This window comes from Benincasa hispida, chromosome 6 (genome assembly GCF_009727055.1).
Source record: "Benincasa hispida cultivar B227 chromosome 6, ASM972705v1, whole genome shotgun sequence".
Taxonomy (NCBI): Eukaryota; Viridiplantae; Streptophyta; class Magnoliopsida; order Cucurbitales; family Cucurbitaceae; genus Benincasa; species Benincasa hispida.
This window is the reverse complement of record NC_052354.1, coordinates 29,265,487-29,280,827: the sequence shown is the minus strand read 5'-3', so window position 1 is coordinate 29,280,827 and position 15,341 is coordinate 29,265,487. Positions and strand designations below refer to the sequence as shown.

At 34.8% G+C, this 15,341-nt stretch overlaps 1 protein-coding gene across 1 annotated transcript; it reads right to left on the bottom strand.

Moving 5' to 3' along the window:
- Positions 1 to 204: 204 nt before the first annotated feature.
- Positions 205 to 7,882, bottom strand: LOC120080506 (inositol phosphorylceramide glucuronosyltransferase 1). Its single transcript, XM_039035179.1, has 10 exons — positions 7,422 to 7,882; positions 5,483 to 5,603; positions 5,084 to 5,269; positions 4,736 to 4,899; positions 2,304 to 2,411; positions 1,983 to 2,120; positions 1,760 to 1,897; positions 1,355 to 1,619; positions 1,124 to 1,247; positions 205 to 609 (listed from the first exon to the last, which is right to left on the bottom strand). The coding sequence occupies exons 1-10, from the start codon at positions 7,671 to 7,673 to the stop codon at positions 465 to 467; spliced, it is 1,641 nt and encodes a 546-aa protein (XP_038891107.1). The 5' UTR covers positions 7,674 to 7,882; the 3' UTR covers positions 205 to 464.
- Positions 7,883 to 15,341: the final 7,459 nt, after the last annotated feature.

The following is a 15,341-nucleotide window of genomic DNA, read 5'->3' as shown; positions in this document are numbered from 1 at the left end:
CCAACTACTTTCAAAATATAAGAGGATTATATGAGCATGTTTATATATATTATATATGAGTATATATTTCTGTACAATAACTGACGAAGGACGAATAGAATTAATTGACTAATATTCTACATCAATTTTCCTTTTACTCTACTTATAATAAACTCTATAAATATGAGTCTTTCCATTCTTGAATGAAACACAATATCATTCTAATAAAAGATTCACGACACTTTGATTCACTTATCACAAAGTCAATCAAATTAACTTAGATAATTTACTTGATACTACAGGAAAGAACGGGAAAAAAATGATACTACAGGAAAAGAAGGAAAAGGAAAGAAAAAAATTGCTCTCACAGGTCAAAAAGGAGGGGAAAACAAACTTGTAGTTTTCAGTATTGTACAATGAATGAGATCAAAGTTAGTACAAGAAAATCAGCTATTTCACAGCACTGCTCCTACTTTACCAAATCATCAACACAAGAAACATGTACTTCTGCTGCCTCTTGCACCATCTCTGTTTTCAAGACCTCTCAAGAATGATCTAATTGCAAGGTGTTCAGAAGCATATGTCATAAAAGATACCAAAATTAACCCCCCAACAACCATCAAACCTAACCTGTCAAACAGAAAAATTCAGATATGTGAAATAAGGTCTAATTTGATTGTTTTCAGGATGATAACACAATAAATAGTACTCTTTTCATGAAGTAAAGATCCACATATAGGTTCTTGAATAATATCACCACTAATTTCTACAGAAGCAGCAGCCAAAAAGAAAAGTAATAGTAAATACAGAAGTTGCAGCTAATGCCATGAACTTATACCAGAACACCCATGAATACAGTCTAATGCCATGAACTTATTAAACAAAAAATTCAAAGTCTAGAGTTGTGGAATATAACACAAAATTGAAAGTTTAGTGTCATATTATTATAAACTAGAAAGACAGATGCCACGACATTCATGTATCCTGTAATTTTTAATAGTCCTATCCAAGTTTTTCTTCTGCATTATAGGAAAATGCAAAGCTATGATATGACAAGCAAACTCTATGAGTTAAATTTTCAAACAAGACCGACTGATTCTGAACATTGTTACCGTTTGTGCAATAAAGAACACGAGTAAATTACCTCAAAAACAGAGCAGTAACACCCAAAATACAAGGCAAAGTTGGAGCAACAACAGCCAAGAATGCCATCCCTAGACAATAAAACCATGTGGTAACGTCACTGCTTGATGCCTGCCACTGGTGATCTAATATACAAAAGAAATAAGTCTCAGAAATTACGTATCAACAATATTTGGTTGGTTGCAGATACTACACGTTAGAAATTGGGGAGCTGCAAAGTATTAAAGCAAACCTTTAGCAGAATAATCAAACAACTCAGAATCAGACGAGAAGGATGCTGCTTGGGTCGCCATTGATTTACCCCATTTGAAAACAAAATGGAGATAGCCTCCAAATAATAGAATGAAAATTGTGAATATCCACTCATACATCAACAGCAAGCCAGTCCATGGCATCACTTGCCTCGGCACAATCGCAAACGCAAGTGCAAGGGCAATTACAGCAGCAACAAAACAGACGAAGATTGATATTCCACCCAGATAAACAGGTATCTTGGACTGCAGATCATCAAGAAGATGATCAAAACAAGGCATAAACTTCAAGAAGATGAAATAAAAAGTGGCATACTACTTTTGACTTTAAAATGTATAGCATGACTGTAACATGCTTACTTAGAGAGAAACGAGAGAAAACTTGCCTGATGGTTCAAATTAACAGTACTGAGTGTAGAAAGACCAGTATAATTAATTGTTCCAACAGACTTTATTTTGTAGTAAAGATGCCTGGCTTGATCGCATAACAAGTTTCTCAAAGACGTATTAGAGTACCACCGTGTCTGACAAAAAGTAGAAGACTATTTAGATCTTGATTAATCCCGTCCTTGTAATAACTATTTGAAGACAATTTATCCTGTTGCTTACCTGAAGACAAGATTGATAAGAACAGAAGATTAATGCAACAAGAGGAAGAAGAACAAGAATTTTGACAATAAGATCATCATTAGGATTTCTACCCCCACCAGTTCCAGGAAGGGAGTCTTGTAGTCTTTCCCTGACATTCTACAACCAGCTCAAACAATAGAGAAGGTTACGAGTAGCATAAAATATTACACTCCTGAACCAAACAAAAATGTCTTGTAGTCTTTCCCTGCTTGCAAATGTGCAACACTATGGCACATGATAGTATGTGTAACACAAGCAAGCAGAGGAATAGAAACAATAAATTATATTTGAGAGAAATACCTGCCACATATCAACAGGTTTTAAAAGCCAAGATGTCCACCAGTCCCAAGGTTTGAGGGGGCCCAGTGTATAGTGGATAACCCGGAGTTCACTCTCATCTACCATCCACTGCAAAAATATGCATAATGCTCAAATAAGATTGCAGGAATTGGTATAGAGATTGAGGGAAATAAATAACAGCGCTTTCTCAATCTAAGGAGTTTTACTTCCAAAAACACATAATACGGTCATATTAAGAGTTCAGTTCTTTTCACAGATTGGATTAAAAATGTAATGAGGGAATTCTAAGGTCTAGCCTAATGGTTGAAAATGAATGCATAATAGAGCTCCAACAAGAAATGAATAGAGAAAAGAAAAGTCTAGATTAACAGTATCTCAAATAGGATAACACTTTTAATTAATAGTTCGGGGAAAGCAAGAATAAAAGGTACAGATTATTCCCACAGCAAGTAACAGTAGACTAAACCTGAAAATGAAAATTATAAACGGATAAGATCCTATCCAATGGATTAAAAAAAATCTTCTAATAATTGGCTTATGAGAGTAGGAAAACTATAATTACAAAAGGGAGCGCTTAATTAAAAAAAAATCTTTGTTTCTTTCTTTTTCTTTTCTTTTTTTAATTTTTCAATGAAAATGGAGAAGTTGGGTAAATAAGAAATTCTAGAATCACAGAGTTCACACTTGCATCGGAACTTTTGAATCAACTTTCGAGGAGGATGCCCTCATTACACATTAGTTGGGCTGTTTTGTTGTACTCTCTATCAAAAAGTAGAGAAAAACCTTGATCACATTCTTTGGAGGTGTTAGTTTGCTAGATCAGCTTAGAATTACTTCTTCCAAACGTTTGGTTTCTTGCTAGCTCAGCACAAGGACACTATTGACGTGATCGGGAGTTTCTCATCTATCCGCCCTTAGGTGAGAAGAGCCCATTCTTTTGGCTTGCAAGGGTGTGCTATTTTGTGGGATCTTTGTGATGAGTGGAATCCAAAAGTGTTTAAAGGGTTGGAAAGTGATCCTAGCGATGCTTGGTCCCTCATTAGATTTCGTGCTCTATACGGGGGAAATGAAAGCAAAATTCGTTCGGATCCAAAGATGGGTTCTATGGCGAACTCGAATTGGATTTGATTTTGAAGATCTTTTGTAGTTATTCCTTAAGTACTATGTATGGCTAGAGCCCCTTTCTATTGGGCTTGGTTTTTTATTTTATTTTATTTTATTTTTTGCATGCCTTTATTTTATTTTTTTTTCATTTTTTCTCCATGAAAGTTGTTATTGTCAAAAATATATCTATGACCATTCCAAGAGACCTTTTACAATTATGTACAAAATCCATTGCCTACCTTCACCAGGCTTAAGATCAAAAGGATTGACTCCATACTTTGCCACTAATAACTTTTGTCCATAGAGCTCCTTTTCTATGTCCTAAAACAGCGCAACAAGGCCTATGCAAATTCCCAACGAAAGAATTTTACTTTTTAGGGAGGTTTTCTTTCCATATGCTGTGAAACAGTGGAGGTCTCTTTGTTTCCCAAAGTCACCAATCAGAAAATGGAAGAGTTTTGACTGTATATCGCAGAGGGGTCAAAAAGAAAAAGCCATCTATCCACTTCTTCCTTTCAGCTCCACTTGAGAAAGTAGGTTTGTTAGGGATGCCCATTTGGCCATCTCCCCCTCTTTTAGGTTTATTTACAAGACCACGTCCCAACTTGAAGTGGTAGGATTCCAAAAGTACTGTATGAGCCTTTTCTTGTTGGTTGACCATAATAGAAGAATTTAAGGTAATTGCAATGGATAGTATTTTAAGACTAATAATTAAGTGTATAGCAACATTTTTAAGGAATTGCAAAATCTATCTATCGTTGATATACTCCTACCGGTAATAGACTCTATCGCTTATAGACTCCTACCGGTGATAGACTTTATTGCTTATAGACTCTGAAAACTGGATCTAAATTTTGCTATATATGAAAATTCTTTTGGATTGTGCTATCTTTGCTAATACTTTTAGTCTAATTGCTATATTTGCAACTACCCTTGAATTTTATAACGTTTCCAGCAACAATAATCAGAGAGGCTAAAATATTGTTCAAAGTTGCTTGGTTCTTGACATTATCCATACCCTCATAATTATGCTATTCAGATTTGTATGCTTGGTTTGGGAGTCACCGAAATATTGCAGCTTGCAAATGTAAGTGGAAGTCTATAAAGGATGAGACAAAAGAAGACTATTGAACATAACTAGATAACTTTAAAGTAAGTATTTCCCAACTACATTAACTAAGTGGATGTGGATCTAAACCTAAAACTCTTAAATAACGTTGAAAAGGAAAATACTGAATGTAAATAATGAAGCATCATTTGAGAGGAATGGGACTCATACATAAACATTAATTAAGTAAAACAACCACTTAATATGACAGTAGACATACCTTGTTAGCAAGCATGTAAAGACCAACATCCGCATTATAAAGAGTAGAAAGTCGTTCCATTTCTGGAACTGGTCTGGAACGTAGCACTTCTGGTGGCAAGTCCGGCTCAAAAACGTGTGCATTGGGAAAATTAGAATAGTATGAATTCAAAAAGCCTTGATCCCCTGTTAATTCAAAAGCAAGGTGTTCATCAAAGTTTGAGACTTCTACATCATCCAGTATCCAAAAATTATTTTTAAAAAATTCTATTTAGAATCCTCTAGCTTCTCCAATATAACAGCAAATTTATCAACCACCTATAAAAGGAAGCATAAAGTATAAATAAAATTTAGGAAGAGGATCAACTACCTCCAGTGTAAGAGGGCAGAGTATTAACTTTACTCATCATGTCATTGAAGATAGTTTCTGACGGTTCCACAACCATAACACCAGAATTCAGCCTTTCAGAATGCTTCAAGTTGGCACAAAATTTGCTACATTTGAAAAGATCGTCTATATTTTTCAACACAATTGTATCTGCGTCTAGATATACCACTGCACAGTGGTGTGATAGAGATTAAACAAAGAGCATCAAGAGTAAGACACTGCTTTTGAAAGATAGAAGTTAGCACACACACAAAAGTAAAATGAGTTCTCCAGCCAAAAATCACCATATTTTAGCTTCCTTAACCAAAGTTTTCTATGATCAACAGGAACACTATAATACTATATTTTATATGATCTGCACATTAAGATCACAAAGTTTACCTTTCCTATAGTCAGTCATGTTAAATATTTTCAGCTTTGTATAGACACCCCAAAATCTTGATGGACGAACTTGATTAGGATTTGCCAATAAACTAATCTTCTCCACTATCCACCCATCAGCCTGCACAATTATTTCAGCAGCAAAACATTTTATAACAGGAAAGTAATCATTGTAATGTAGAATACAAAAACAAATGCATGCATACATACAATCTTTTTTCTTCTTGATGAATAACCAAACTTTTATTCAGACAAGATAAAATAATACAAGGGCATACAAAAAGAGAGCCAACAAAAAGGGAGACGAACTCCAAAAAAGGCCTCCAATCAAGAGAAATAACACCTAACGGATAATTACAAAGGGTTGCCCACAAGGACATGTAAAATCTAAAAACGGACCAAACTTGACTCAAGATCTCTCAAGCCCTCTAAAAATTCTATTGTTCCTCGCACCCAAATGTCTCCACATAACGGCGGACACCACTACTTGCCACAAAAAACTTCCCTTCCCGTAAAAGAGAGGATAGATAAGGAACTCTTCAATCATCTCTTTGCAACCTCTCCGTAACCCCTGGTGGCCAAGCCTAAACCAATTCCAAACTAGGTAAGCTAAAACACGACCCCAAACGATGTGATTGGATCCTCTATCGTCATCATGTAAAGAATACAACTTTTTTTAATTAAAAACAACAGCTTTCATTGAGATGAAATGAAAGAATACAAGGACATACAAAAAACCAAGCCCACAAAAAAGGGAGACTCCCTTTACAAGAAAGGACTCCAACTATGCAAAATCACACCTATAGAATAATTACAAAAAGTCTTCGAAACCGAAGCTCATAGAGAAACATAAACGCGAAAGAGGGACTATAATTCCCTAGGATCCCTTCCCACTCCCCTAAACACTCTACAGTTCTGCACACCCCAAACCTATAAGACCGTGTTAGATGATATAATATTAAATTTGTCTTCCCCCATCAATTTAAGCTTTTAGATCAATTAGTGATTTAAGATGGTATAAAAGAAGATTGGTTCAGGAGGTCCTATGTTCAAACCCTATAGTGTTATTTCCTCCCCAACTAATATTGATTTCCACTTGTTGGGTTTTCTTCATATTTCAAGCCCACAAGTGAAAGGGAGTGTTAGATGATATAATATTAAATTTTCCTTAACTCATCAGCTGAAGCTTTTGGGTCAATCAATGAGTGAAGAGACCGCACACCCCCTAGCAAGCCAAAGAAAATGGCCTCTCTCCCCAAGAGGAGGATTTAGGGGGAACTCCTCGATCATAGGATTGACGTCTCTACGACGAACATTCATCATATCAAACATCTGGAGAAAAGAATCTTAGACACAACTCGCAAAATCACAACGCCAAAGAATGTAAAGAATACAACATAATGACTCCATTAAGTATGGCACCCTCCCCAACACCTGTCCAAGGTGCTAAGCCTTCTGTAGAAGACATGCCAAACAAAAACTTGACCTTCTTTTTGAATATTTACCTTTCACAATTAGGCAAAAATTGAACCACTCAAAGAAGAATGATTAACTAAACAAAGAAAAAATGACTTACATGAGAACCCTTAAATTAGAATGTTCTAAGTAGGCGTTCACCATAGGCTTCTACTGTCAAACTATATGTCATTGAAGAAACTCCAATCTCCAAGTTAGATTAAATTCTCAGCCAGTACGGGGAAAAGGCTCGAGAAAACTCCCTTATCTCCAGTTGAAGGATCATTAATTACTCAAATTTTAAAAATATACACACATTTACAGACTAAATCAACATATAGAATGAAATTCGAAATAGCCAACAAATTAAACTTCAAGTCTGAAAATTTCAGAAGAAATACAGAAAATAAAGAGAAAACATCCATCGATAAGTTGTTGTAATAGCTCAAATTTCTCGGAAACAAAGAGCAAACTAAAAGCTAACCTCCAATAGACTTTTAGCATACTCAGAAACCCCATCAGAAATCAACGCCACCATGTCCTTGTTGGAGCCAGTTTCGCGAATTGATTTCCCAAGAACTCGAACCCCCAAAAGAAATTCATCGCCATACAAAAGCGTAACATAAGCTTCATCGGAAGACTGTGATCTAGATGATGAAGAAGAAGAAGCTGCTGACACTAGAGATTGAATCAAAACCAACGCGATCGCCAGGGAAATGAAAGCGTTTGGTTTCATTATAAATATAAAAATAAAAATTAATCCCCAAATTTCGTCGGAAAATTGGGAATTTTTTGAAGAAAATCAAAAGGGGGATTCTTTTGAAGGCTTGGCGAGTACTACGATCGAATTGATTCGGCTATTCTCTCTCTGCATGTCGCCGCTTTGACACTTTTTTTTTTTCAGACATCTTTGAAAATTATCAAGCACAATCTCCTGAGGTTGATTCCACCCAAGCTTTGTTGTATCCCATGTGATTTTATATCTATATCATCTAAGAGGACCTATGGCTGCAAAGAAACTTTTGATTTTTCTTTTGGGCTTTGATTCGATGGTCAGGGATGTTTTAGGTAATTTCACATTTAAGTAATTAAAAAAGTCACCTTCTATCTCTAATAAAATCTATTTCATGTTAAAATAAAGATTTTTTTTTTTTTTTTTTAAGAATATCACATTTTATGCTCTAATCTCCTATTTATCTTTTTCAAAAAAATCTAATTTTATCTCTAATATCTACGTCATGTTAAATAAAAAAAACAAAAAATAAATAAATCACATTTTTATCTTTTAATCTCTTATTCACGATTTTAAAAAAATCACATCTTATCTCTAATAATCTCTACTTCACATTAAATAAAAAAATCTTAAAAATAAAAAAAAATCAAATCAAATTATGATTTGAGATCTAAATTTTCATAGCTTAATTCAACGTCATTTTCCATTAGTTACCTCTTCTCTCTTTTCTTTCTTCTTTCTTTTTATAATTTTTATCTTTCTTCTTTCTTTTTATAATTTTTAAGTTTATTAATGGGCTCTATCTAACTTCTTTACTTTCATTTTCTTTTTCTTTTTATATAAATTTTGTTGTAGATATTTTTTTAATTTCGTTAATAACAACATTTTTCTCAATATTCATTTTCCTTTTTCTCTAAGAAATTTAATTTCTTTGTTTTAGGTATCTCTTCTATCTTCTATGAGAATATATCACCTCTATCTCTTTTTATTTAATGTATGTCCACTTTTTTCAATTTTTTACTTTTTATTTTCACTTTTTAATTTTGTAAAAACATTCCGAGTGATTTAAACTTTTTTCGATTATCACAAATTTTTTTGAAAGGTAGTATAAAATATTTAAGTTTATCTATTCTTTTATACATGCTTAATTCAAATATTCTTTTATACTACGTTTCATACTTAATCAAAGGATCTATTAGTTTTCCTCACCCAACTTCTAAATTTTTACAAATGTTTTTTCATGACCTATTTAAAAAATAATACTCTTTTATACATAAATTAAAGTTGTATTATTAAAAAAAATTCATTAAGTTCTATTTTTAAACTTTATGCAACATTGCAATGCACGTAGTATCAAACTAGTGTTTGCACGAGGTTTCTAGAGAAACTTGTTTCGTGAAGTTTGAACTTTGTATTTGTATTAATTTCAGTATAGTGAGTACAATCTCTAATACATAATTCTTTGATGCTTTAAAAATAAACTTTAATCTTTAAGTTGCTTGATTTTCTTGGATGATCGGCCTTCGAACTTGTTGATCCTTTTGGTGTTGGGGTTGATGCCCTAAATCTCGTGGGTTCTAGAGTTTGTAATTGTAATATACAAACATTTTATTTATTTAATAAAACATGAGATGTTTTTATTCAATATTTAGTAGCATTAACCCACAAACCAATAAACTAACATCCAAGATTATCATTTGTAGCTTAAACATGTATGTAGAGACATACAGGTAGATCATGTTTAAGTGATAACTTAAATCATCTGTAGTAGATGGATAAGGCTAGGTACCTTATCCTAGTGACACTACGAATAGAACCCGCTTTGTAGATGTTGCAATTGTTGTAAAGTGCTACAAATGATTTGATCTTAATCATTCATGTAGACATGTGAGCGGGGGTATTCTATATAAAGGAGTTTGTATAAGACCGGAACACGAAATGACTAGACTCATTATATAACACCGTTCATAATAAAGACTTATATTTCACCAGGATGACCATGGATGACATGACTTGAATCTTAAGTGAGTTGTGAACTCCTGCCTTTGAACGCAGTCCTTTGAGTAACATCCTCTCTTGGCCTGAGAGGGGTTAAGTCATAGAGGGATCAATGATACTTAAGGAGTTAGATGTAACTATAGGGGTAAAATGATAATTTTAGTCCAACTATACTTACGAGCAATTTGTGAAGGGTTATTGCACCATTGATTGGTTATATCCAATGGACATAGAAATATATCTGTAGTTCGAAGAGTACAACTGTCGGCCTTTAGTGGAGTGACCGACAATTAATGGATGTTAGGTAATTTAATTAAAGAGTTTAATCAATTATCTATGTACCATTGGAGCTTCAATCTACAGGTCCATAAGGTCCCCTCTATAGCTCAACAGGAATTATTGAGAATTAATTTTGGATTAATTTGAATTGTTTAAATTAATTGAGGGAATTAATTATATATGATTTAATTAAATAAATTATATATGTGATATAATTAATATAATGTATTTGATACATTATAATATAAAATTTGTTTGAGAGGAAATAAATATTTGAATATGATTCAAATATTGATTATATGGATTGGATTCATATAATTAAATTTAGAATCAATGTGATTTATATTAAATACCACAAGTTAATGAGAGAGTTAAAACTATAGGTTCTATTGTATTTGATACAATATAAAACTATAGGTTATGTGTTATATATGATATGACATATAGTTATATATATATATATATATAAATTAATTTAATTTTGATTATAAATTTAAAGGGAGTGAAATAACTTATCTTCTCTTAATTCTCCCTAAATCCCACATAGAGAGTGGGAAGTGGGTGAGAGAGGTGGTTTTTACGCAGGAAATTTGGTTTTGTTTTCTATCTTCTTATTCACAAAGAAGACAGTGTGAGAAGAAATCTTCTGTAATTTTATTCCCTAAAAAAATCCCCCTCTTAAATTTCATTCACATCCCTAAATAATGTGTCCCAATATAAACTAGAATCTAAAACTTTTTTTCTGTTCTCTTGGGACTGAAGTGCCCTCCACATGCATGCTTATGACAAAATTCAAAAACAGAAAAGAACTCATCATTGGGGACACACCTCCTAACTATCTGATCTGAACAAAACTTCCACAGAATAGGATCCTCCCAAACATAATATTTTGTCTCACTTTTAATTTCATCTTGCCTATGTTTATTCATCCCATGAGGGAACTTACTAGTGGTCAAGTACTTCACAATATCAATGTACCAGGGAAGAATAGAAATACCATTTACTTGCATCAAAGTGTGGTCTGGGAAGTCTCCATCAAAACTGAGGCAAACTCCCTCTGCTACAATTCTACTTAGGTGTTCGGCAACAACATTTTCACATCCCCTTCTGTCTTGAAGTTTTAGGTTGAACTCCTGTAGGAGAAGAACCCACCTCAGAAATCTGGGCTTGGATTCCTTCTTTGACATCAGGTAGCGTAGAGCTACATGATCAGAAAAAACAATAACTTCATATCCTAAAATATAAGAGAAAAATTTTTCTAAAGCAAAATTAATAGCTAAAAACTCTTTTCTGTCGTGGTATAGCTGCACTGAGCTGGGTTGAGGGTCTTCAAAGCATAGTAGATGACGTGATGTTTCTTATCGATCTTTTTCCCCAACACTACTCCCACAACATGGTCACTCGCATCGCACATGATCTCGAAGGGAAGGTCCTAACGAGGAGCCTGAATAACCAGAGTGCACGACAAGGCATTCTTTAGCACATCAAAACTTTTCCTACATTCGTCATTGAAATCAAAGGCCATGTCCTTTTGAAGAAGAGAGGTCATCCGTTGAGCAATCTTACTAAAATCTTTAGTGAACCTACGATAAAAACCTGCATGACCAAGAAAAGAATGAACCTCCCTTATATTTATGGGGTAAGGAAGCTTAGCAATAACATCAATCTTAGCAGGATATGCCTTTATGCCATGCTCAGATACTATGTGTCCTAAAACAATGCCACGTGAGGCCATGAAATGACACTTTTCAAAATTAAGAACTAGGTTAGAATCAATGCATCTCTCTAGCACCCTAGACAAATTAGACAGACAATCAGTAAATGAGTCTCCATATACAGTAAAGTCATTATAAAAACCTCCACGCATTTTTCAATATACTCAGAAAATATGGACATCATACAATGTTGAAAGGTGTCAGGAGCATTAAATAGTCCAAATGGCATTCTCCTGAAGGTGAAGGTGCCATAAGGACATGTAAATATCGTCTTCTGTTGGTCCTCTTGATTTATCAAGATTTGATAAAAACCCAAAAAACCATCGAGAAACACAGAAGAAGGACTTTTCAGCAAGCCTTTCAAGCATCTAATCAATAAAGAGAATGGGGAAGTGGTCTTTTCTAGTTAAAGTATTTAATTCCCTGAAATCTATACACAACCTCCACCTATTTTGAATCCTAATAAGAATTAAACTACCATCATCATTTTTTACCCCAGTAGTACCCGTTTTCTTAGGCACTACATGAATAGGACTGACCCACTCGCTATCAGGGATAGAATAGATAATACCTGCATCCAAGAGTTTAAAGATCTCTTTTATGACTACCTCATTTAAGACAATGTTCATCCAATGGCTAGCTTATATTTTTGCAATACCTTTAATGTCAGCCAATGTCCATCCAATGGCTAGCTTATATTTTTGCAATACCTCAACCAGCTACCTCTTGTTCCTCAGTCAGGTTCTTTGAGATAATAACAAGCAAGGTCTCAGCTTCCCATAGATAGGCATACTTTAGGTGGTCTGGAAGCTCCCTCAGCTCCAATTTAGGTGCCAGCAAAACAGAAGGAAACACCTTGTCAGAAGATTCATCATCAGAATATGAGCGCATACCTACCGGTTCTGTCATAGACAAGATGGCAAGCTCTCCAAGTAGGTCAACTCCTTAGAGTCATCCTCATCGTCATCATACACGCCTCGTATAACCTCCTGCTCAAGAGAGTCAAACACATCAATCTGGCACAAAGAATGTACTTGCCCTATGGTGGAAGTTTTCATGGCATCAAAAATATTAATCTTGACCAACTCACCATCGAACTCCACAGACAAAGTGCCCTCATCCACATCAATCTTAGTCTTAGCTGTCTTCACAAAAGGCCGCCCAAGTAAGATTGATGCAGATGAGATGGACGTGGGCTCTTCCATCTTAAGAACATAGAAATCAGTAGGAAAAAGCAACTCATTGACATGAACTAGGACACCCTCTATGACTCCTAATGGGTGTATAAAGGACCTATCAGCTAATTGTTGGGATTTGTGTCCTAATTCTCCCAGAGTCTCATTGTTTGTAATTTTACACATTATTTTATGAATAAAATAACTGTTATTTCATTATGACATTTACTCATATCCAATAAACAAAGCTCCATGGTTATCTTATGTAAACTTAAGCATGCATATGTAATATACAAGTGGATCATGGCTTAAGTGATAACCTAGATAGGTCTGTAGTATAAGGATTAAGGTGGGATACTTGATCCTGGTGACACTACGGATACGACCCGCTTTGTAGAGGTTTATAAGTGTTGTAAACTACTATAGATGGTAGATCCTGACCATTCATGTGGAGACATGCGAGTGGGGGTATCCTATACAAAGAGTTGTATAAGACCAGACCACGAGATGACTAGACTCTGTGTATAACGCCGTTGATACTAGATACTTACATCTCACCTAAATAACCGTAGGTGACACGACCTCAATCCTGAGTGTTTTGAGAACACCTGCCTTTGAGGGCTGTCCTTTGATTAGTATGGGTGAGAGTGACCAGATTGCCAACTCAACATGCCTACCTTTTTGGGGACTTGTCTGAACTGGAAGTTAGGAACTCACTTACATAAGATGAAATTCACTCTTTCCCTAAAGTAGGGGTAAGTAGATAGATTACTCCCTTAAGGGCTGATTCCGGAGCTTGAACATAGTGGCCACGACTTCTCTTTGGAAGAGAGGACTCAGTCATAGTAGGACTATGACTTATATTCATTAAAGGATTCAGTGGTACTTAAGGAGTTAGATGTAACTACAGGGGCATAACGGTTATTGGACGAGTTGTACTTATGAGCGATCTGTGAAGGGTTATCGTACTGTTGATTGGTTAAGATGGACATATAATATATCTGTGGTAAGGAGAGTTCAACTGTCAGTCTTTAGTGGAGTGCCTGGCAGTTAATGGATGGTGGATCCCGTGACTAAAGAGTTTTTAGTCAGTTATTCACGTACCATTGGAACTTCGAGCTACAGGTCTATAAGGTCTCCTTGGTAGCTCAATGGATTCAAGTTGAGGATCAGTTCTTGGTGTTGATTTGAAATTTTCAAATTGACAAGAGGTAATTCGATTATATATGATATGATTGGTATGGTGTATGAGATACATCAAATGGAAGATTAATGTAAATGAGATTTACATTAAGTGCCAAGGAATAGAAAAAGAGCTATGGTTTATATGTTTTATGAGATGAAATATTAAAACTATATGTTATAAATATATTATGGTAAGTTAGTTATCATTTATATTTATAATAATATTAATTGTTGGATAATTATCTCTTTTTCTCTAATAACCAATTGAGTGGGAAGTTATTGGTGGTTTCATGATAATCATGAGATAAAAGAAAAAATATTTTCTTATTTTTAGTAAGAAAAAAAGAAAAGAAAAAAGGATTTTGAAAAATTGTGATTTTGAAATTTCCATTCTCGGAAAATTCTCACGGAGAAGTTGTCAAGTAAATCAAATTTACTAAGCGATAGCTTGGAGTTAGCTAAACGATCGTGGAGTGTTCTTACACGACAGACACTCAGTTAGACGATGAGCTAAACGATCGCATAGCTTTTCCTAAACAATTGGGCATCGACCTATACGATAGGTTGTTCCATCTCCTACTTTCTCAATCATTTACACATTTGTGATTCCTCCGATTTTCTGCTTCAAACTAAGTCCACACAGAGCCCACCCTCTAGATTCTCACACCAAGAATACCAAGTTAACCTTTTTGGTGGTGCCATACTCAACTCGACACAGTTGAGGTATTGTGGAGGTCGTTCGCGGTGTCCGGGGTGTTCCTGACTTTGGCGATCTCTTAGTTCGAGTGCGTGGTATTCGTGTAGTGTAGCGGCCATGTTGAACGAACGTTCATGTGTTGCTGTATTGCTGTGATCGAGCGTTCGTGATCAAGGAACTGGAAGTTGAGTCTGCAAAGGTTTATTGATGCTTCCCTTGATCTGTAGTAAAGCATGCTGTAATTTCTATTTTATGCATAACCGCATGTTTCCATTTGTGATTGTAATTGTAAAGTTCATATACGATTGAAATTAGGAAGGATCCTTCCGTTGCTCATGGAAATCCTCGTGTTTGATTCGCTTCACTAATTGTATGACAACTTCAGTTTCAGTTAAGTCCTTTAATTTTAATTCTTGATAAATTGAATAAGCATGACATTTATTAATGCACACAAATCTAGCATGGCCCTATCAAATTTCTTTTTGCTTATGATTCAAGGGAAAGAAAACATACCTGGATCCTTCTGTTTTTCTAGCAAATTTTTCTGTAGGATCGTAGATACGGATTGACTTACCACTATCCTCTCCTTTTCTTTGGCTTGTCTTTTTCTTGTGCAAAGCTC